This window comes from Sinocyclocheilus anshuiensis, unplaced genomic scaffold (assembly GCF_001515605.1).
Source record: "Sinocyclocheilus anshuiensis isolate Anshui unplaced genomic scaffold, SAMN03320099.WGS_v1.1 scaffold955, whole genome shotgun sequence".
Lineage (NCBI taxonomy): Eukaryota > Metazoa > Chordata > Actinopteri > Cypriniformes > Cyprinidae > Sinocyclocheilus > Sinocyclocheilus anshuiensis.
The window spans coordinates 529,006-546,784 of NW_015546094.1; the positions used below are offsets into that span (position 1 = coordinate 529,006).

The window sequence follows — 17,779 nt, forward strand, 5'->3', positions numbered from 1 at the left end:
ATTAATAAAGTAATTGAAAAAGTTACACTACTATTACATTTTAAATAGGGTAACTTGTAATCTGTAAACTATTACATTTCCAAAGTAACCTTCCCAACACTGGCCGTTTCCACTAAAAAGCTGTTTATTCAGCGTAGCGAAGCCTCTCCTCCATTCACATCCATAAAAAAAAACGGCTTCTGGTCTCCTTTCCCATGTACTGGCAAACTGGAAGCGTTAAGCCTCGGTCACACTACACTTTTCGTTCCATTGACTTCCATTCATATGCATGTGAATGCATCAGACCGGAAATGCAAGCCCGTGCGAAAAGTTTTGAGAAGGGTGTTCCTGCACAACCGGAGGCTGCAGTTTCAGGACCGCAGTTCTAGGACCCTATTATTTTGTAACAGCGCCACCTACCGAATTGGATCACTAAAGATGGACGACATGGACAGCAATCAGAGTGAGTAACTTTACAGATTTTCAATTAAGTTTTATTTTATAACCTTAAAAGGATGCAAAGTTTACGTAGCCAACGTGAGAACTGCTAAGAAATAATAATTAATTCTCAACTTGGTCCTGAAACTGCAGCCTCCGGTTGTGCAGGAACATACTATTGAAAGTTTTCGCATTTCGCTGCGTAGCAAAGTTCAAGCTTGGTGAACTCTGGCCTGTGAATTCACATCACATGACACCGTGTGACCAACGGCAGATCGATACGTCACAGCATGACCTCCTCTCTAAATTAGAAGAACATAAATTTAAAACTGCAGCGCTGCAGGAAAGTGGAGTAGATTGTATGTTTTTACATTTTAGGTGTATTATTATTGTTTATGTGTTGAATTTAAGTTTTTAAAAAGACGCTGCAGAGCTTGACGTCATATCACGACCGTTGCAGCATCCGAACGAATTTCGCATGCTCAAAGTGTAGTGTGACCGCGGCTTTAGCCGTTACGCTTTTTTGGCTAAAGGTTGCAGGCTTGCCTTCTAGTGGCTTTTTAACACATCTTTAGTGTTGCTGAACGAATCAACTAATCCATGCAGATCCATCGTTTAACTAAACGATTCAGTGTCTCACACATAATGACAGTCACTTGTCGCCACCTATAGGCGTGCAGAAAGATTCCTTGAAAAATCCCTAACCACTAAGCAATCAAATCTTATAGCTAGAATGAACTTTTGTATTGTTTATATAGAAACAATGTAAGTGTATAGTACAATATGTCCTTATGTTAACCAAGTAAACAAGTTTGTGTCCTAGACCACAAAAGAGTGAATGATTGGATGTAGCTTCTGAGAAAATCAGTATTTGTCAGAAACAGTTGGAAATATTGAAAAATCGCACGAGTGACATCAGGAGCTGTGGGTGTTGAGGGAGCAGTGACCTTGTAGATGGGTATTCGGCCTCCTCCTGTGGCTACTGTCTACTGCCTTAATGCGCAGTGGCAGAAACCTCACTGCCTCCCTGGAGAGACGCACACAAACTCATGCACACACAGAGACTCAGCGTCGCTGACATCAGTTTAATCCTCAGACAGTTTAAATGCATGGGCTGAGTCTAGGCCTCAGCTGTGATTAGTGCTGGGCAGAGTGTGATGAATGAGACTGCTGAAGGTACATACACACGCACACACTTGTGCCGCATTGTTATCATGAAGAGTGATGGGGTGAGTCAAACTGCATGGCATATATGCGGCATATTACAGTGCTCAACGCAACTCGAGTGAAATGAATGGTGACCACTTGTGAACCACATGTCCGTTCAAAGTCAGAGGTAGAGAATGCACAAGATAAACCTGCTGGCATGACGATAACCAGAAAAGCAGATGCCAGCCTGTAAATGTTTGAGGAAAAAAATGTAGGTAAAAAAAAGGTTACCTGTCAGGATGTTCTGCAACTATAGATAGCATATTTTCTGTGGCAAAACTAGCTCACTAAGGTCTAATCATAACCTTAAAAGTATGCAAATATGTTACCTTGAGACCCAGATATTTATATTAAGGTGACATTGATACGATGTTGAGTTTTTATCCAAACCATCATCTTGGTTGAGAATGACATTTCAATGTTTAAAGTATGTTGGATCAGCATTGAAATTTTAATGAAACCGACAGCACACATGGGTGAAGACTGTGACATTGAACTATTAATTTGTAGCTGACAACCACAAGATCATGCAAGCATCCATGTAGAATGCTAGTGGCTGTTCCCCAGTCAGTGAGCTTAGAAGAAATTATCACTGAAAACACCTAAATTCAGTTATTCTACAAGTTGAACTGGGAACAATTGTTGCATGCTATATGTGGTTTAAGTGAGAAAAAATTTGATTGTTTCCATCTTCATGCAGAGCCCAGTCTCAACAAACCTGCCTGGAAGTTTCTACAGTTCCTGAAGGCCTTAATTAGACCCTTCGTGTGTGATTAATTTGGACTGGAGATAAATTCAGCTAGAAAGTGCCTCGAAGACTATACACCCCTGCCACAATGCTTCCATTTACAATTGTTAATTGTAGAAACTGTGAGAGTTATTGAAGCTTTATTCATTTAAGAGGGCGTTTACATGACTAATAATGTAACAATTGAAAACTTTTTATGTATTTTGTCCAGTCATTTACACACAAACGCGCCTGAACACGCAAACTTTTGAAAACAATACTGTTATCGTCTCTATGTAAACTACAAAAACGCTAATTTGTTAAACAGTGATGTTATGCACATGCATATTACATGTTCAGCCGGTAGAAATGTGCACAGGTGCGTGGTGTTTCTTAACAAAGTGACATTGCCAACTACTGGCCTGGCATGCATAATGCAGCATTTTTAGTCGTATTCACAGGTCTGTGATCGTTTGACGATGTTGGCGTCGGTACGCAAATTTTTTCATTGTCAAATTTCGACATCATTGTCGTGTAAGCGTGCTCTTATGTAGATTAAATAAACAGACTTCAGTGATACTACAGTACATCCATAGTTCTAATTTTGTGTTCAGCAAATTGAAAATATTGTTTTTAACATTTTAACATTCCTGTCTCTGACTGTTCTGCACTACAGTTGAATTGACTTGCTCTTAAGTAACATCATTCATATGTTGATGTTGCATTTAAATGTATCCGAAACGTTAATGTTGTTTCAACACTAAAGGGATCCCTGATAGCAGACATACATCACGGAAACGTCTGCATTTACATCTGCAAGACGTATTTATTAGAGTGTTTGCTCATCTGCAATACGTCTATAACGTTTCCTATCAGATGTCATATAGACACTTAGAAAATCAAGTCAAGTCAAGTCAAGTCTGCTTTATTGTCAATTCTTCCACATGTACAGCACATACACACAGAGAACACTGCGACTCACAAGACAAAAAACACGAAAACACCTTCTCAGAGAGAGAAGCCGCAGCGTGTGAACGCGCCGCCATCCTACAGTTAGTCCTTAAAATGTCTTTAAGATGCCAGTTTTACGTACATTCTAAATCATAAACATCTTAAAGACGTCTATCAGATGTTTGTACACACAGCAGACGCTTTCCAGATGAAGCAAACTTTAACAGACATCTTGCAGACGTACGAAAGCTATCTGGGATAGTTCATCCTAAAATGAAATTTCTGTCATCATTTACTCACCCTCAAGTTGTTCCAACCCTGAAAGAGTTTCTTTCTTATGTTGAACACAAAAAAATATTTTGAAGAATGTGGGTAACCAAACAGTTAAAGTCAATGGCTACTATCAACTGTTTGGTTCCCAACATTCTTCAAAATATCTTATTTTGTGTTCAACAGAAGAAAGAAACTCTTATAGGCTTGGAACAACTTAAGGGTGAGTAGATGACAGAATTTTCATTTTTGGGTGAACTATCCCTTTAACTCAAATTGCAACATTGATGTAACTGTTAACATTTTAATTGCGTTTTCAGTGTTGCTTCAACAAAAGTGATTTAGAATGAACATTGCTGTGTTGAACTATAATATCTCATTATAACATCGCTTCAACAACATTACCGTTGATTATTTATGTTAATATTATATGTTAGCATTGATGAATCAGCAGCAGTGACGTAGAATCAACATCACAGTATAATGTTGATTTAAAGACATTTTTTGGTTGAAATATCAGTGTTGATTCAACTGCATTGATGTAAAATCAACATTACAGTGTACCATTGTTTCAATGATATTACCAATGTTTTTGCTTAAAGGTCTTTGCATACTGAGTCCAAAATTCTCCTCCACAATTTTCGCATGTTAAAAAAGAAATACGACCTCACGTTGTGTCAATCATGTTTACACACTGCCTCCTAAGCTTTCATCCGTTATATTAAAAAAAAATTCGGATCAGGTTCGATTTTCTGTATTTTCACATTCGTAGCAAGCATTTTGATAGGAAAGGATGACCAATACAAAAAAAGAAAATTTCGGACACAGTGTGCAAGGACCTTAAATTTCAACATTGTTTCAACATTAAATGAGGGTGCAACATTAATGTTAAACCATATCCTGTAATTTGGTTCAATGATATTATCATTGATTTTTTTATTGCTGAAATTTCTATGTTGTTGCAACGTTAACTGAATGTACAGTTTGCCAGCTGCATTATATATTCTGTAATCTGTATTGCATAAAGTGCTATTTAAATAAACGTGATTATCTACTTGCACGCTAAACGAAAAATACAGTTAGACTATCACATCTTACTTTTTTAGCTGTTAAAAGGTGTTTTTCCGCCTCCGGATAATGTTTTAACCCGCCTAGGGCACAAAGTCGGTCAGGACCACCACTGGAACCACTTAAAAAAAAAAAAGGTTTAAAAAGTAGGTGCATTACAGCCCTGATAATAACATTTGATAATAACACATTCACTCTCATTTGTTTACCTTCGGCTGCTTTTGGGGGCATTACATGAGCTTCAGAGGTTGGATTCATGTATGCTGGGTTATATGTCAGAACTTGTGTTTGAACATTCGAGTTTCCAGTGTCAGATGTGCCATCATCTCTCTTTGATCTGTCTCTCTCTTATTGTTATTCACCAGGATGCGATGTCTCATGGGAAATGTTCTCTGATGTCAAATTCCATTCCAGTCAGAATGGATGCTGATAATCTAACTCCATTAAGCGTGGATCTGGAGGCTTGGCTTCCTTTCTGCACACACACACACACACACACACACACACACGGTCTATTTGTGGTCTTACGTTGACGGAGAATCATGTCTACAGACATAATCCCCCTAATTGCATATGTCTGTTCACATTGACACATCCATAATTCACCTTAAATTGTTTATTCAACAAATTAATCCCATCAACCTGCCACTTTAGACACACCGTGTAAAATAGGATTGTCTAGGCAGAGATGGGTCATGTGACCCGATGCTAATCACCGTTACTGAATTACTGCATACTGTGGTTTATTGAGCCCAAGAGCTTTCAAAATGCTTTTAGTTTCAGTTACTCTGAACTATGAGCCAAGACCACAGGAAAGATAAACAAAACTACAAACTTTTATCTCTAATCTGGTTTTGACTGGTGTATTTAGTGAAACTAAATTCATTTCAAAGAGCACATTGGACGGAAGTTTGGAAACCAGGGCAATGTTTAAATTAAATTAAATCAATGAATATTAAATATATGAAACAACATAAATAAATCACTTAAATAAAATTAAACATGCAGATTAGTACTGAAATTAATGTAAGTACATGATGACAGAATTTCCATTTTTGGGGAACTATCCCTTTAATGACCAACTTGGTCACTGTGACTGACTGTGAAGTTAATGCACTGCAATATCTGTGTCTACTCGTTTATGTGGCAGTAAACAGCCTCACATGGACGTTCTGTCTGAGACTCTAAGCTGCAGACTGGAGTTTATAAACGGAGATGTCACATTGATGATTGATTTTTTTCCCTGCTTTCTTGTGCCATTGCTCCACACACACACACACACTTGGTCTATTTGTAAGTATTTGGTCTACTTACACTCATATTCTTCCCTCATTCTTCAGTGACCTTCACTTCCTCTACACCTCACATTCTCTCTCCATCTCTTTCTGTGTTTGTGGTATACTGCTAAAGGCTTTTTCTCCAATGAATCAGCTGTCTTGTGTGATGGGATAATTCTGTCATTCAAGCTCAAGTATGTGCTGTTTTTATGAGCTGTGTGTAATGTCAGTTAGTCATTATCATTATTACACAAAACAAATAAAACACAGATGTGAAAAATTCATTTAAGTTTAAATTATATATAATTTTGCCTCTGTATGCCACCAGAATATAATTAACATTCAATTCAATTCAAGTTTATTTGTATAGCGCTTTTCACGATACAAATCGTTGCAAAGCAACTTTACAGCAAATTAAGTTTCTACAATATTTAGTGGTAGCTTATCAGTGGTGACTGTCAGTTAATGTACATATGGCAGAAATGTACGGAAAAATCAATGAAAGACATAATCAAACAGCAATTATTATATGATGCAATCAAACATAGCAAAATTTGGTAGTTCTGTATGTTGTTTCATGGTTGGCATCATCTGAGGTCCTATGAGGGGTTGGCATCATCTCTTCTCAGGTGTTCTGGATCCAGACTGAAGCTTGTGTAAATCCTAGTTACCACGGGATGTCAATCCCGTGGCAGAAACAGAGAAGCAAATAGAGACATAATTACCGTAGCTGCTGTTCCAACCAAGCAAAATTGATTAGTTTAACCCAAGCTAAAGAATAATAATGCACATTTGATCAGATATAACTGCAGTACAAGATTATGAGATGCAATCTAGTTGTGGTTTCTTAATAAGAGGCTTAATAACCACCGGCTTAAATGGTTTTGGGGCGTGACCTAAAGACAACGACGAGTTAATAATATTGAGAAGCAGTTCTTCTGCTACAGGTAACAACTCTTTTAGTAATTTAGTGGGTACAGGATCTAACAGGCATGTTGTTGGTTTAGATGCAGTGATAAGTTTATTTAGCTCTTCCTGTCCTATAGTTGTAAAGCACTGCAGTTTATCTTTTGGTGCGATGAATGAAGCTGAAACAATCAAGATGAAATTGAAGTGCAGCTTTTTTTCTGCTTTAATTCAAGAGGCTGAACAAAAATGTAACATAAAATGCTTAGGAATTACAACTATTTTTATACATAGTCCCCCTATTTTTAGGGACTCAAATGTAATTGGACAAATAAGTATAATCATAAATAAAATTTTCATTTTTAATATTTTGTTGAGAATCCTTTGCAGGCAATGACTGCCTTAAATCTGGAACTCATGGACATCACCAAAGACTGGGTTTCCTCCTTTGTGATGGTTTGCCAGGCCTTTACTGCAGCTGACGTCAGTTGTTGTTTGTTTGTGGGTCTTCCTGCCTTTAGTTTTGTCTTTAACAAGTGGAATGCATGCTCAATTGGGTTGAGATCAGGTGATTGACTTGGCCATTGCAGAATATTCCACTTTTTTACCTTCAAAATGCTTTGGATCATGAGCTTTTCCAAGCCTACTCCATACTTTTTTCTTCCCGTCATTCTGGTACAGGTTGATCTTGATTTTAGCCATCCAAAGGATGCTTTTGCAGAAGTGGTCTGGCTTTTTTTAAAATGTTTTTTGGCAAAGTCTAAGGCTTTGTTTGCACCTTGTGGTGAACCCATTGTATTTGCTCTTGTGAAGTCTTCTCTTGATTGTAGACTTTCACAGTGACACACCACCTCCTGGAAAGTGTTCTTGGCTGGATGTTGTGAAAGGGTGTTGATTTCGCCACTCCTAATGTTCATGCTATCTCTCTGATGGATTTGTTTTGTTTTTGAAGCCTAACAATTGTCTGTTTCACTTGTATGGAGAGATCCTTTGACCGCATGATGTGGGTTCACAGCAACAGCTTCCAAATGCAAACGGCACACTTAGAATCAACTCCAGACCTTTTACCTGGTTAATTGATGTAGAAATAACGAAGAAATAGCCCACGCCTGTCAAATGTCCAATTTTGGTCCCTTGAAAAAGGGGGGGAGGTACATATTAAAGAGCTGTAATTCCTTAACCTTTCCTCCAATTTTGATGAGTATACCCTCAAATTAAAGCTCAGAGTGTGCGCTTTAAAGCTCATATCCATTATATAACTGTAACTTGAATAAGTTTTGGTCAACAGCTAAAATAACAAAAATTGTGCCTGTGTCCAAATATATATGGACTTCACTGTGTATATATTATGCTCCAAATCTTTTTTTTTATTATTACAGTGCGTATTGTGTGGCGAATCTGTGTGATTAAACCCGATGCGAAATCTGCGTTGAGAAATCTTGTTCCCTCACACAAAATTCCTAGTTGTGTGGACATTGAAATGACTGCATTTCCCCCCACAAAACCTAGCTGGACAATCTTAAATGTGACCCTAATGAAACAGAAAATAGAGCCAGTATATTGCCATGGGCAGCGGTAAAATAACCTGTTTAGCAACATTCTATAAAAATATTTGACTCATAATTGCGATTTACAAGAATCTTGAGAGTCGTGTAATAAAATGACCTGCTCAGATGTGTTATGTGCTCAGAGATTTCAGCTGAACCGAGCTAGAGAGAAGAGGAACGAGTGCTTTAGGACATGAACAAGAGATTGACAGCGCGAGACGAAAGGAGTGAAAGAACGACATGCGATTGACAAGGCAGATGTTCAGCGAGACATGACGCGCACACATTCCTTCATCCAAACTCTTGTCTTTCTTTTACATTCCTCCCCCTTTAACAAAAACATCCCTTCTGTCCTTTAAACCGGTTTGTCTAGCTGCCCAGCATTCTCTCTTTCTTTTTTATTCTTCTTCCTACTGACATCCCCATGTTGATGACTTGTCGAAAATCGCCAGCACAGGCTCTCGGCCGAACGCCATACGTTAACCTGCCTGTCAGTATAACACCTGCAGTGTGAGTGATCCGTGAGAGCAGATATATTTTCACAGTAAACACTGCACTTTTATGGTGGTGACATCAGGGAGTCTGTGTCTAGAATACAATGACCAGGAGGAAGTTAGAAGCAATGAGTGTTTTTATACAGTTGGAGCGCCATCTAGTGTAACACCGTTATTCCACTACATTACATTGACACTCATTTACACTATTTAGCTTAGAAAAAAACAACTTTTATTCAAAGTGAGTTACTAAACTAAAGATTATTTCGTTTTGAACGAAAATATTAATTGCATATTAAATAGAAAATGTATAAAATATTTCCAAAGAAACCATTTTATTTCTTTGTTTACATGTAACATTTTGATTTTAATCAGGTGTATCAAATAAAATGTTAAGCAATAATTAATAAAATAATTATTTATTTAGAATTTTATTGTTTAACACAATAATTATTATTTTTATTTATTTGTTTATTATTATTATTTTTGATTATTTATTGGACTCTGCAGTATGAAACACTGCTCACTGCTAACTGACTCCAACCATATAATGTACAAGGAAATGAATGAATGAATGAATGCCCTTTTTTCACATATCATAAAAGTAACAATCCATAATGGTAAATGTACAAAAAAATGAGATCATTAAAAAAGAAAGAAAGAAAGAACAAAAACTTCTCACCCGGTTTTAGAAGTGTGGAATGTCATTCTCACATATTGCCATTTCTGATTTCATTTCTAAACTGAACAAAAACACCTCCGATTAATCAGTATGTCCTATGATTTGTATAGAAATAGAGAGCTTGCCCTAAATGCGCATAATAATTATAACCATAAATGACATCTCATGTCATAAGAGATTAATGCAGCATTTTTTATGGCTAAGAAGATGTCAATGGTATGAATAAGCCGTACAAGACAGATGAGCATGACTCTATGTGTGTGGAATCTGGGATTTATTTATCCAGTCTAAGGAAGCGGGATCTGCTGTAAGATAACAGCACAGCAGGATTTAGGTGGTGCTTTATAAACAACCTGAACTTGTATAGATATGGTGCTGTATGGTGTGCGGGTGGTCATCATGTCTTATGTTAGCATGCAAGCTGTTTTGACTGAGGAGAATGCTTTGAGTTGACTTTCGACCCATAGAAATGAAAGTCTCTTTGTCTTTCCCTTCAGAATTTCCTCAGCCAAAGGGTGTCCCTACTGGAGGAATTATTGCTGCTATTCTTTGTGTGATCATCCTGGTAGCCTTAATTGCAACTATCATAGTGATGGTCCGCAAACGCCAGAGGAAAAACATAGAGTAAGTACTGCCATCGCTGTTATATTCCATCTGTCTTTAACTGGTACCCTGGTTAAAAAAAAAACTCAAACTACTTCTAAACTTTTTCCCACTGTTTCTTATACAGCGGTCCACCCACTCACAAACCTCCTCCTCCCATGAAGATGTATTCCTATTCAGACACAGTGAGTAGAGCTGAGAGATCCATACTTTGTTTTACGCTTGCAGCTAAATTAGTTTTAGATTAAAGAGAGAATTCTTTGAATTTTATTTTTTTTTAAAAAGAGAGAGAAAAAGAAAAATATTCAAGAGAAAACAGTTTAATTTAAGACTTGTGTGAAGATAGAAAGTTTGAACATTTTTGAAAACATTATGACATAAAACGAATGGGAAACATTCTGCACTATTTCTCAGTGATCAAATAAGTATATTTGTCAGATTGATTGTGTGACTCCTTGTACAGACACTCAGATGTTCTTGCTTTCATTGGATCATCTTAAATCATGCTGAGGAACACGAACATCAGACATGATGCAAACTTGTGCAGCGCGAGTGCTGCTGTCATTAAAGCAAAAGGGGATGTGATGAAAATTCTTTGATGGAGAGTGAAATGTTTGCTTCAAAAATGTGTAGTGAAAATGCTTTTAAGGAAGATGGAAATTCCTATGATACTTTTATTAGATTTGCTCAATTCCTATTTCATGTTACTAGAAGTTATATGCTCATGTTAAAATCTGAATGCAGTGTTGTTATTGTTAATTAAAACTATTCAAATTGGTTTGGTAATTAAAATAAAGCTAAAATAAATAAATATCTAATAAAGATTTGAATGGAAATTAGTAATGTTGCCTTGCCACTAAATGAAGTAAACAAGTTAAGTTTAAGCATCAAAAATACTCAATTTAAAACTGAAATAATAAGTTAAATCTAAATAGAAAAAAGGAATTATAAATAGAATAGAAAAATAGAAGTTTTTACAAAAAAACTAATAAAAATGACAAAAGCACAATACAAAATCACTAAAACGTATAATATAATGAAAATAAAAACTGTAAATTACAAAAAAATCTGAATAAATAATATACTAGTATATAAATAATAACAAAATACTCATTTCAAATGTGCTCATTCTTTTAGTTTTAGTTAACTGTAAGAACACTGGATGGGATGCTCTTCCCAGATTGGGGACAATCTGAGTAAAGGTGAAAATCACCCAATCAAGTTAGGTTGTACAATATATTTTGATGAAAAATGTTACTAGAGGCTATATCTCTGTAGTAAAAAAAAACAACAACTGAAATTCATGTTAATATTTTCACTCAGATTGTTATTCTGATAATAGCCTATAGTTTGTAATGAACAGATTTTGTATTATATATTGTATTTAACGGTTTGATTACCCCTTAAAAACTTTTATCAAGATTAGCAATTTTGTTAGCAAACTTTATTAAGCTTAACAATTCATCCTTTTCTTTTCCTTCTGTAGTCGAGCATCAGTAAACCTGTGTCTGATTCTCAGTTCATGCACCATGAGACAGAGAAAGAGGAACCAATGACAGTAAGAGTCCTTTTCTCTCACTCTCTCTATTCCTCTAATCCTTTGTGGCATTTAAGATGGTAAATCATGCATATTTGATGGCATGTTCATTTTCCACGTATTATTCATGCTTATTAGTCGCAGATCGTAATCATCTCTTTTATTGATAGTGCTTTGACTCTTAACACAACACTACAATCTCTTCTCTGACAGGATCTCTCAGCATACCATGATGATAAGGATCATCATGAGCCTTCACGTTTCTCCTGGGAGGACAAACAGACTCCTTACCAGTATGACAGAGATGAAGACGGAAGGATGGGAGAGGAAGATGGCTATTACGTCACTTCTTCTGCCAGTAGAGGGAGCAGCTTCATGTCACCAGCTGTGATAGTGTAGGGACCAAACTGAGCCGTAGGGTTTTATACTGTAATCTGAGTCTGATTGTACTGTTTTATACTGAATACTTGTGATTGCAAACGCTTTGCTTTACCCAAACACTGTAAGGGATCTGTTCTACGGCACCCATTTTATAATGAGCTCAGTTATATCTTTGCACATTTAGATGTACAGTACTTATGCATATCCACATTTATTCTTCTTTCTGTGTCTGATAAAGGGTTATATTTTAGTTTGTGCCATTTTAGGGTGTGTTGACTATGGATGTGTAATATAATATAGCCAAAAGGACATAATGAGCCAGTGATCAACATACATTTTCAAAGCATTATTTTGGTAGTTATTGTTAGAGATGTTATCCATTGCTGCAATGTGAAACTTCCTTCCTTTTGTTCTTAAACTCTTTTTATGGACTTTATTACAAGATTTAATTTTGTATTGAATTCTTTTTAGTAATTTTAGTCAATTGCACTAGATTTCTAATCATATTATGCACCCTCTTGGCTTTTATTTTTATATAACTGCATTGATTTTCTTTTTCTTTTAGAATATAATCTTTGTGGCATTATTTTTCAGTGTACTTCTATAATTGTTTAGACTCAATAAACTGGGTGAATTGGTCTCTGGGTATTTATATGTATGTACCAGTGTATTATATCGTCAACACGCATTAATGGATTAGTGACATGTCTTAAACATTGTGTGTACAATGGAAGCAAGGAAATCTGACAATAGTACCAAATACAGTAATGCTTATCATATACTGTACAACTCTTCTGACAAATAGGGTAGAGTGGGGGAAAACACCACTTGTACCAAGGGGGCGTTTTGCCCCACAGGTGGGGTAAAATGCCTCCAGTCTGACAAAGTAATATACTTTATACATTTACAGTCAAATCAGAGTACAGGCAATTGTAGCTTAAAATTAAAAAGAATATAATAAATAATTATGGGTAACAAAATTTTAACAGCCAATTTGAAAAATATTGTTAGCTGATGCTAACTGGCTAGCTAATTACTGTAGCTACCTGATGCTAACTTGAGGTAATTTTTAAATATAAAGTCCAAATATGTTTATTCAACCAACAAGTTAGAAAACATTTGATGCAAAAACAAACGATTTTATGTTCAGAACAGAGTAACTACAGTAATTAAACCATGCCCCCGTTTTACCTCACCTGGCTTGGCAGCTTTTTACCTCACAGATAGGTTTGAAAAAAAAATGTCATTCTGAAAATATAAGTATAAATTTCGAATATAACATGTACTCCCTAATCCCTATCTACAGGCCTGACTATTCTCATATCATATATAATATGTGATGTTTTGCAAAACAACAAGCTTTAAAACACTTTTTTTTTTCTTGAGATCATTGAGAAAATGAGATCACTGTGAAATCCGTTTTCTCTCAGGTACATCACCAGTGTAAGCTTCATGGTGAATACTTCTACATCACTCTTGTCAACGTAGTCAATAGTTACAATAAAAATGTGTCTTGACTTTATCCAGTGGTTATTTTGGGGAAAAACAGTAGGGGGCTTTTTACCCCAAGGGGGCATTTTCACCACTATATTGCAGTTATAGTACAACAGCCCTTACGAAAATTAACCATGGTTTTACTACAAATAAAACCAAAAAACCATGGTTACTATAGTTTAACCATGGCTTTGCTACACTAACCATAGTTTAACTATGGTATTTGTGGTAAAACTGTGGTTATACAAATGGTAATCAATATGCCAAAAAAACATGGTTACTACACTTTTACTACAATAAAACCATGGTTAATTTTCGTAAGGGAGTTTACCATCAGATACTTTTAAATAATTACAATTTCAATAGTTTTATGCTAATAATTTGGTAATGGTTTAATACAAATTGTAATCATCTAATTACCATTAAGTAATTTTCACTTTTTGGTTTTGGGGCCTTTACTACAACATTTACCAGTAGGCACTCAATTACAGCCAGGATAAACACAACCACATTTCATGTTCCAGAAGTACCTAAACGAACAGATACAACAACAATAAGAATATACTCACTGTATAATGCACAATAACAACAATATATTCACTGTACAGTCCAGTCTTAGACGCTGTGACAGTGGCGTTTTAAAATCCCCATCACAGGAGGGCGCTCGCTCACAGAAAAACACCTGTCTTTCTGCAGGCGTTTAATGCTGAACACGGATTACAGTTGCTTGCTTACAGGTAAATACTTTTACTATAACCTAAAGTCATTCAAAACTGCCGCCAGATTGTGTAGGCCTACTAGTACAGAACCAGTAACGTTACCCTGCGGCCAGTCAGCTATCTTTCCTACTATCTAAAATCGTAAAGTAGCCTACAGACATGCTAAGTAATTAAGCAGCTTAGAAACAAAAATAAAAACATGACACGTGATTTACAGTTACTGATAAACTGCAAATGTAACAGACAGAGAATTTGTGGAGAATTGATTATTAGCATAATTACAGTCAGCCGTTGAGATGTGGTAAAATTAAGGTTGAACCACTGATGTCACATGGACTATTTTAACGATGTCCTTACTACCTTTTTGGGCCTTGAATGTGTCAGTTGCATTGCTGTCTGTGCAGGGTCAGAAAAATATTTGGGCTTTCATTAAAAATATCTTGTGTTCTGAAGATGAACGAAGGTCTTACAGTTTTGAAACAACATGAGAGACAGAATTTTCATTTTTGGGTGAACTATCCCTTTAAAGATCAGCCTGTATCTTCTTTTATGTGCAGTAATGGTGGACATGTTCAAGGGGTTTTTGTAGCTAAGACTTTAAAGTGTCAGCAGAAACAGACTTTCTAAAATAAACACATCATGAGACGTATTCACTGGAGTTAAAGTTTTTGCATCTACAATAAAAAAGGTGTTGGTTTCACTCAGTGAACTATTTTAATTATTTTCACTCAGAAATTGTTTGTAAATTACTCAAATAATTAAGTAAACCACTTAGAGTTAAATGTAAACATTTTAAAAGTATAAAGAATGTATTCCAAAAATCTGTTTCCAAAAACTGTAAAAAAATGCAGCCCCTGCAATTCTGTAAACAGAAAAGTGCACGTTTGATTTATGAACAGACATTTTTATGTCAGATTAATAGTTTAATAGTTGCACTGACACATTAAGTGTGTCTGTGGCACAGGATATATAAAGAGTTTATTGTTAGCTCAAAAGCCTTGAGGATTTGGAGTCACATTTTACACAAAGGCCTGACAGAAACAAGGAGTACTACGTTTAATTAAACTTGATTGCTTGTTTTAAAACCCTTGGCTCGAAACCTCTCTCATCCCTCCCTCCCATCCTCTCTTTTTTCCTCTCTTTCCCCCTCTTTTATGTCTGTCCTCCTCTCCTTAATCCTGGTCTATTCCTATCTTGTCCTCTAGTCCTTTCAGGGAAGTCATTATGCAATGAGGACGCATGGTGTGTGGTCACTTTAATCTGGAGGGGGATGACGTCTGAGCGTGTGTATAGCAGAGACCTCTGTGCTCTTAAATACTCCAACTGTCTCTGTATCTCATATTCGTTATCTCTAATTCATTTAGCATCTCTGTGAACTGACATGCAGCTTTGATTCCTGATATACATGACATGATGCTGTGACCTTCACTCCTCACCTCACCCTTATACCCCGCAAGGTCGTTTCCAAGGACAGCCTACTCTTACTGTTTGGCCTTCTGATTGGCTATCTACATCTTAAAGCAAAAGTGGCCCAGTAAGCATATGACTTTCTGAATCGAGCACTGTAACCTCACGCTCCCGCAGCATCACGACAGACTGCAGAGTCAGCAGTCATGCCATCACAGCATCAGAGCTGTGCAGTTACTTAAGATGCGCCCTGGTAAAAAAAAAAAAGCACATCGCTCCTGGGAGAGAATGTTCCGTTCTCTGTCAAGCAGCACAAAACCATGTTCATATGATTAATTGGCTCAGAATACAGCTGCTGCACTCAGATACACTCACACTTTCTTCCTGTTGTCAGTTTACATTAAGGAAACTTATTTGGGATTCACTGTGAGTGACACTCTCTGACAGTATCACTCAGAGTTTTGACCTAGTTTAGACTCAAATGTGAGTGATTAGATTAAGTAACATTCCTGATCTAAACATTCTGTGCTCTGTGTGTGTGTGTGTGTGTGTGTAGAGAGAGAGAGAAATTCCACTGCCCAAATAATGTTTTATGGTAATATAGGCTGCATTTATTTGATTACAGTATCACAGTAAAAAGTGAACATACATAGAAATGTAATTTATTCCTGTGATGGAAAGGCTGAATTTTCAGCACCATTACTCCAGTCTTCATTGTCACATGATCCTTCAGAAATCATTCTACTTTATATATATTATTTATATAGTAATATATTTGATAATACATTCACAGCTTGAACCTAATTTACTATAAGCATTTGCACTTTGGGTTAGATGCTAACTGCATTACATTGACACTGTACTGACTCTATAGAAATTATAGCAGCTGATTTTATTCTCCTTTTATTCTGATCTCCATCCTTCACCTTTTCTTGGGTACTTATCCTCATCAAAGTTCATTCCTTCACTCTCTTGTCTATACTGGCCACTTCAGAGATCTTGGTAATCTTAAATTTAAAAGCAGATTTGAGATTATGAGGGATTCGGTTCTCACACGCACGAATTAGCAGCCGTTCTCACACTACTTCACACGGTGATGTTACTGTCACAGATTAAAATGAGGGTTTCTTTGACTGTCTCCCTCTCTTCCTCGATCCCCCATTTTCTGAGTTAGCATTTTGACTAAGAGATAAAATCAGCTGACCGCAGTTGCCGTGGAGACAGATATTTTTTCCCCTTCTACTTCTCTCTGCAGTGAGGGGGGGGATGCTGCCAAAGGTTAAAGAAGGATAGAGCATACATGGTGTCAGCTATTTTGGTTCTTTAAAATTCTGAAAAAACTTTATCAGTAATATGCCACAGACAATGCTGCCATACATTAACCTTAAAGGGGTCATATGATGCGATTTCAATTTTTCCTTTCTCTTTGGAGTGTTACAAGCTCTTGGTGCATAAAGAAGATCTGTAAAGTTGCAAAGACTAAAGTCTCAAATCCAAAGAGATATTCTTTATAAAAGTTCAGAGTCAGCCACACCTACCTAAAACGGCTCGTTCTAACACGCCCCCACATATCTACCTCACTATGTGGGAAGATTTGCATAACGCCGCCCAAATGTTCATGCAAAGAAAGAAGGCGTAACTTTTATTCTCACTATAGTATTGTTGCCGCTGCAGCCATGTCATGAAGACGTTGTGTGCTTCGTTGTGAAAGCGAAACGACTTTGTTTGGTCTTCCAAAAGAGGACAATATCTGCTTCGTCATGCCTAGAGCTGATCCGTGCTGTGCTGATTTGATTTTGAATAAACATTTATAGTTATTATTAATAATGTTAAAAAGAGATGTGCAACTTAATATATTTGTGGAAATTGTGATAGGCTACATATGGAATATAAATCTTTTGTAACCTTATATGTCTTTACAGTCACTTTTGATCAATTTAATGCATCCTTACAGATTTTGTTAAAAGTTGTATAAATTCCATTTTAAAGTTATACACACATATGTACTTTATATAGCCTATGTAATGTAATGTATGTATACATACATAATTATATATAATATATCTATATATATATATATATATATATAT

The 17,779-nt window shown here is 36.3% G+C and overlaps 1 protein-coding gene across 1 annotated transcript in view; it reads left to right on the forward strand.

The window, feature by feature from the left end:
• LOC107700179 (nectin-2-like) overlaps positions 1 to 12,623 on the forward strand; it is a 91,888-nt gene extending 79,265 nt beyond the window's left edge. Inside the window, exons 7-10 of the mRNA XM_016501737.1 lie at positions 10,046 to 10,172; positions 10,279 to 10,336; positions 11,638 to 11,709; positions 11,902 to 12,623. Of these exons, the coding sequence (XP_016357223.1) occupies positions 10,046 to 10,172; positions 10,279 to 10,336; positions 11,638 to 11,709; positions 11,902 to 12,087 (443 nt within the window). The 3' untranslated portion in view covers positions 12,088 to 12,623. The remainder of the gene's footprint in view (positions 1 to 10,045; positions 10,173 to 10,278; positions 10,337 to 11,637; positions 11,710 to 11,901) is intronic.
• Positions 12,624 to 17,779: the final 5,156 nt, after the last annotated feature.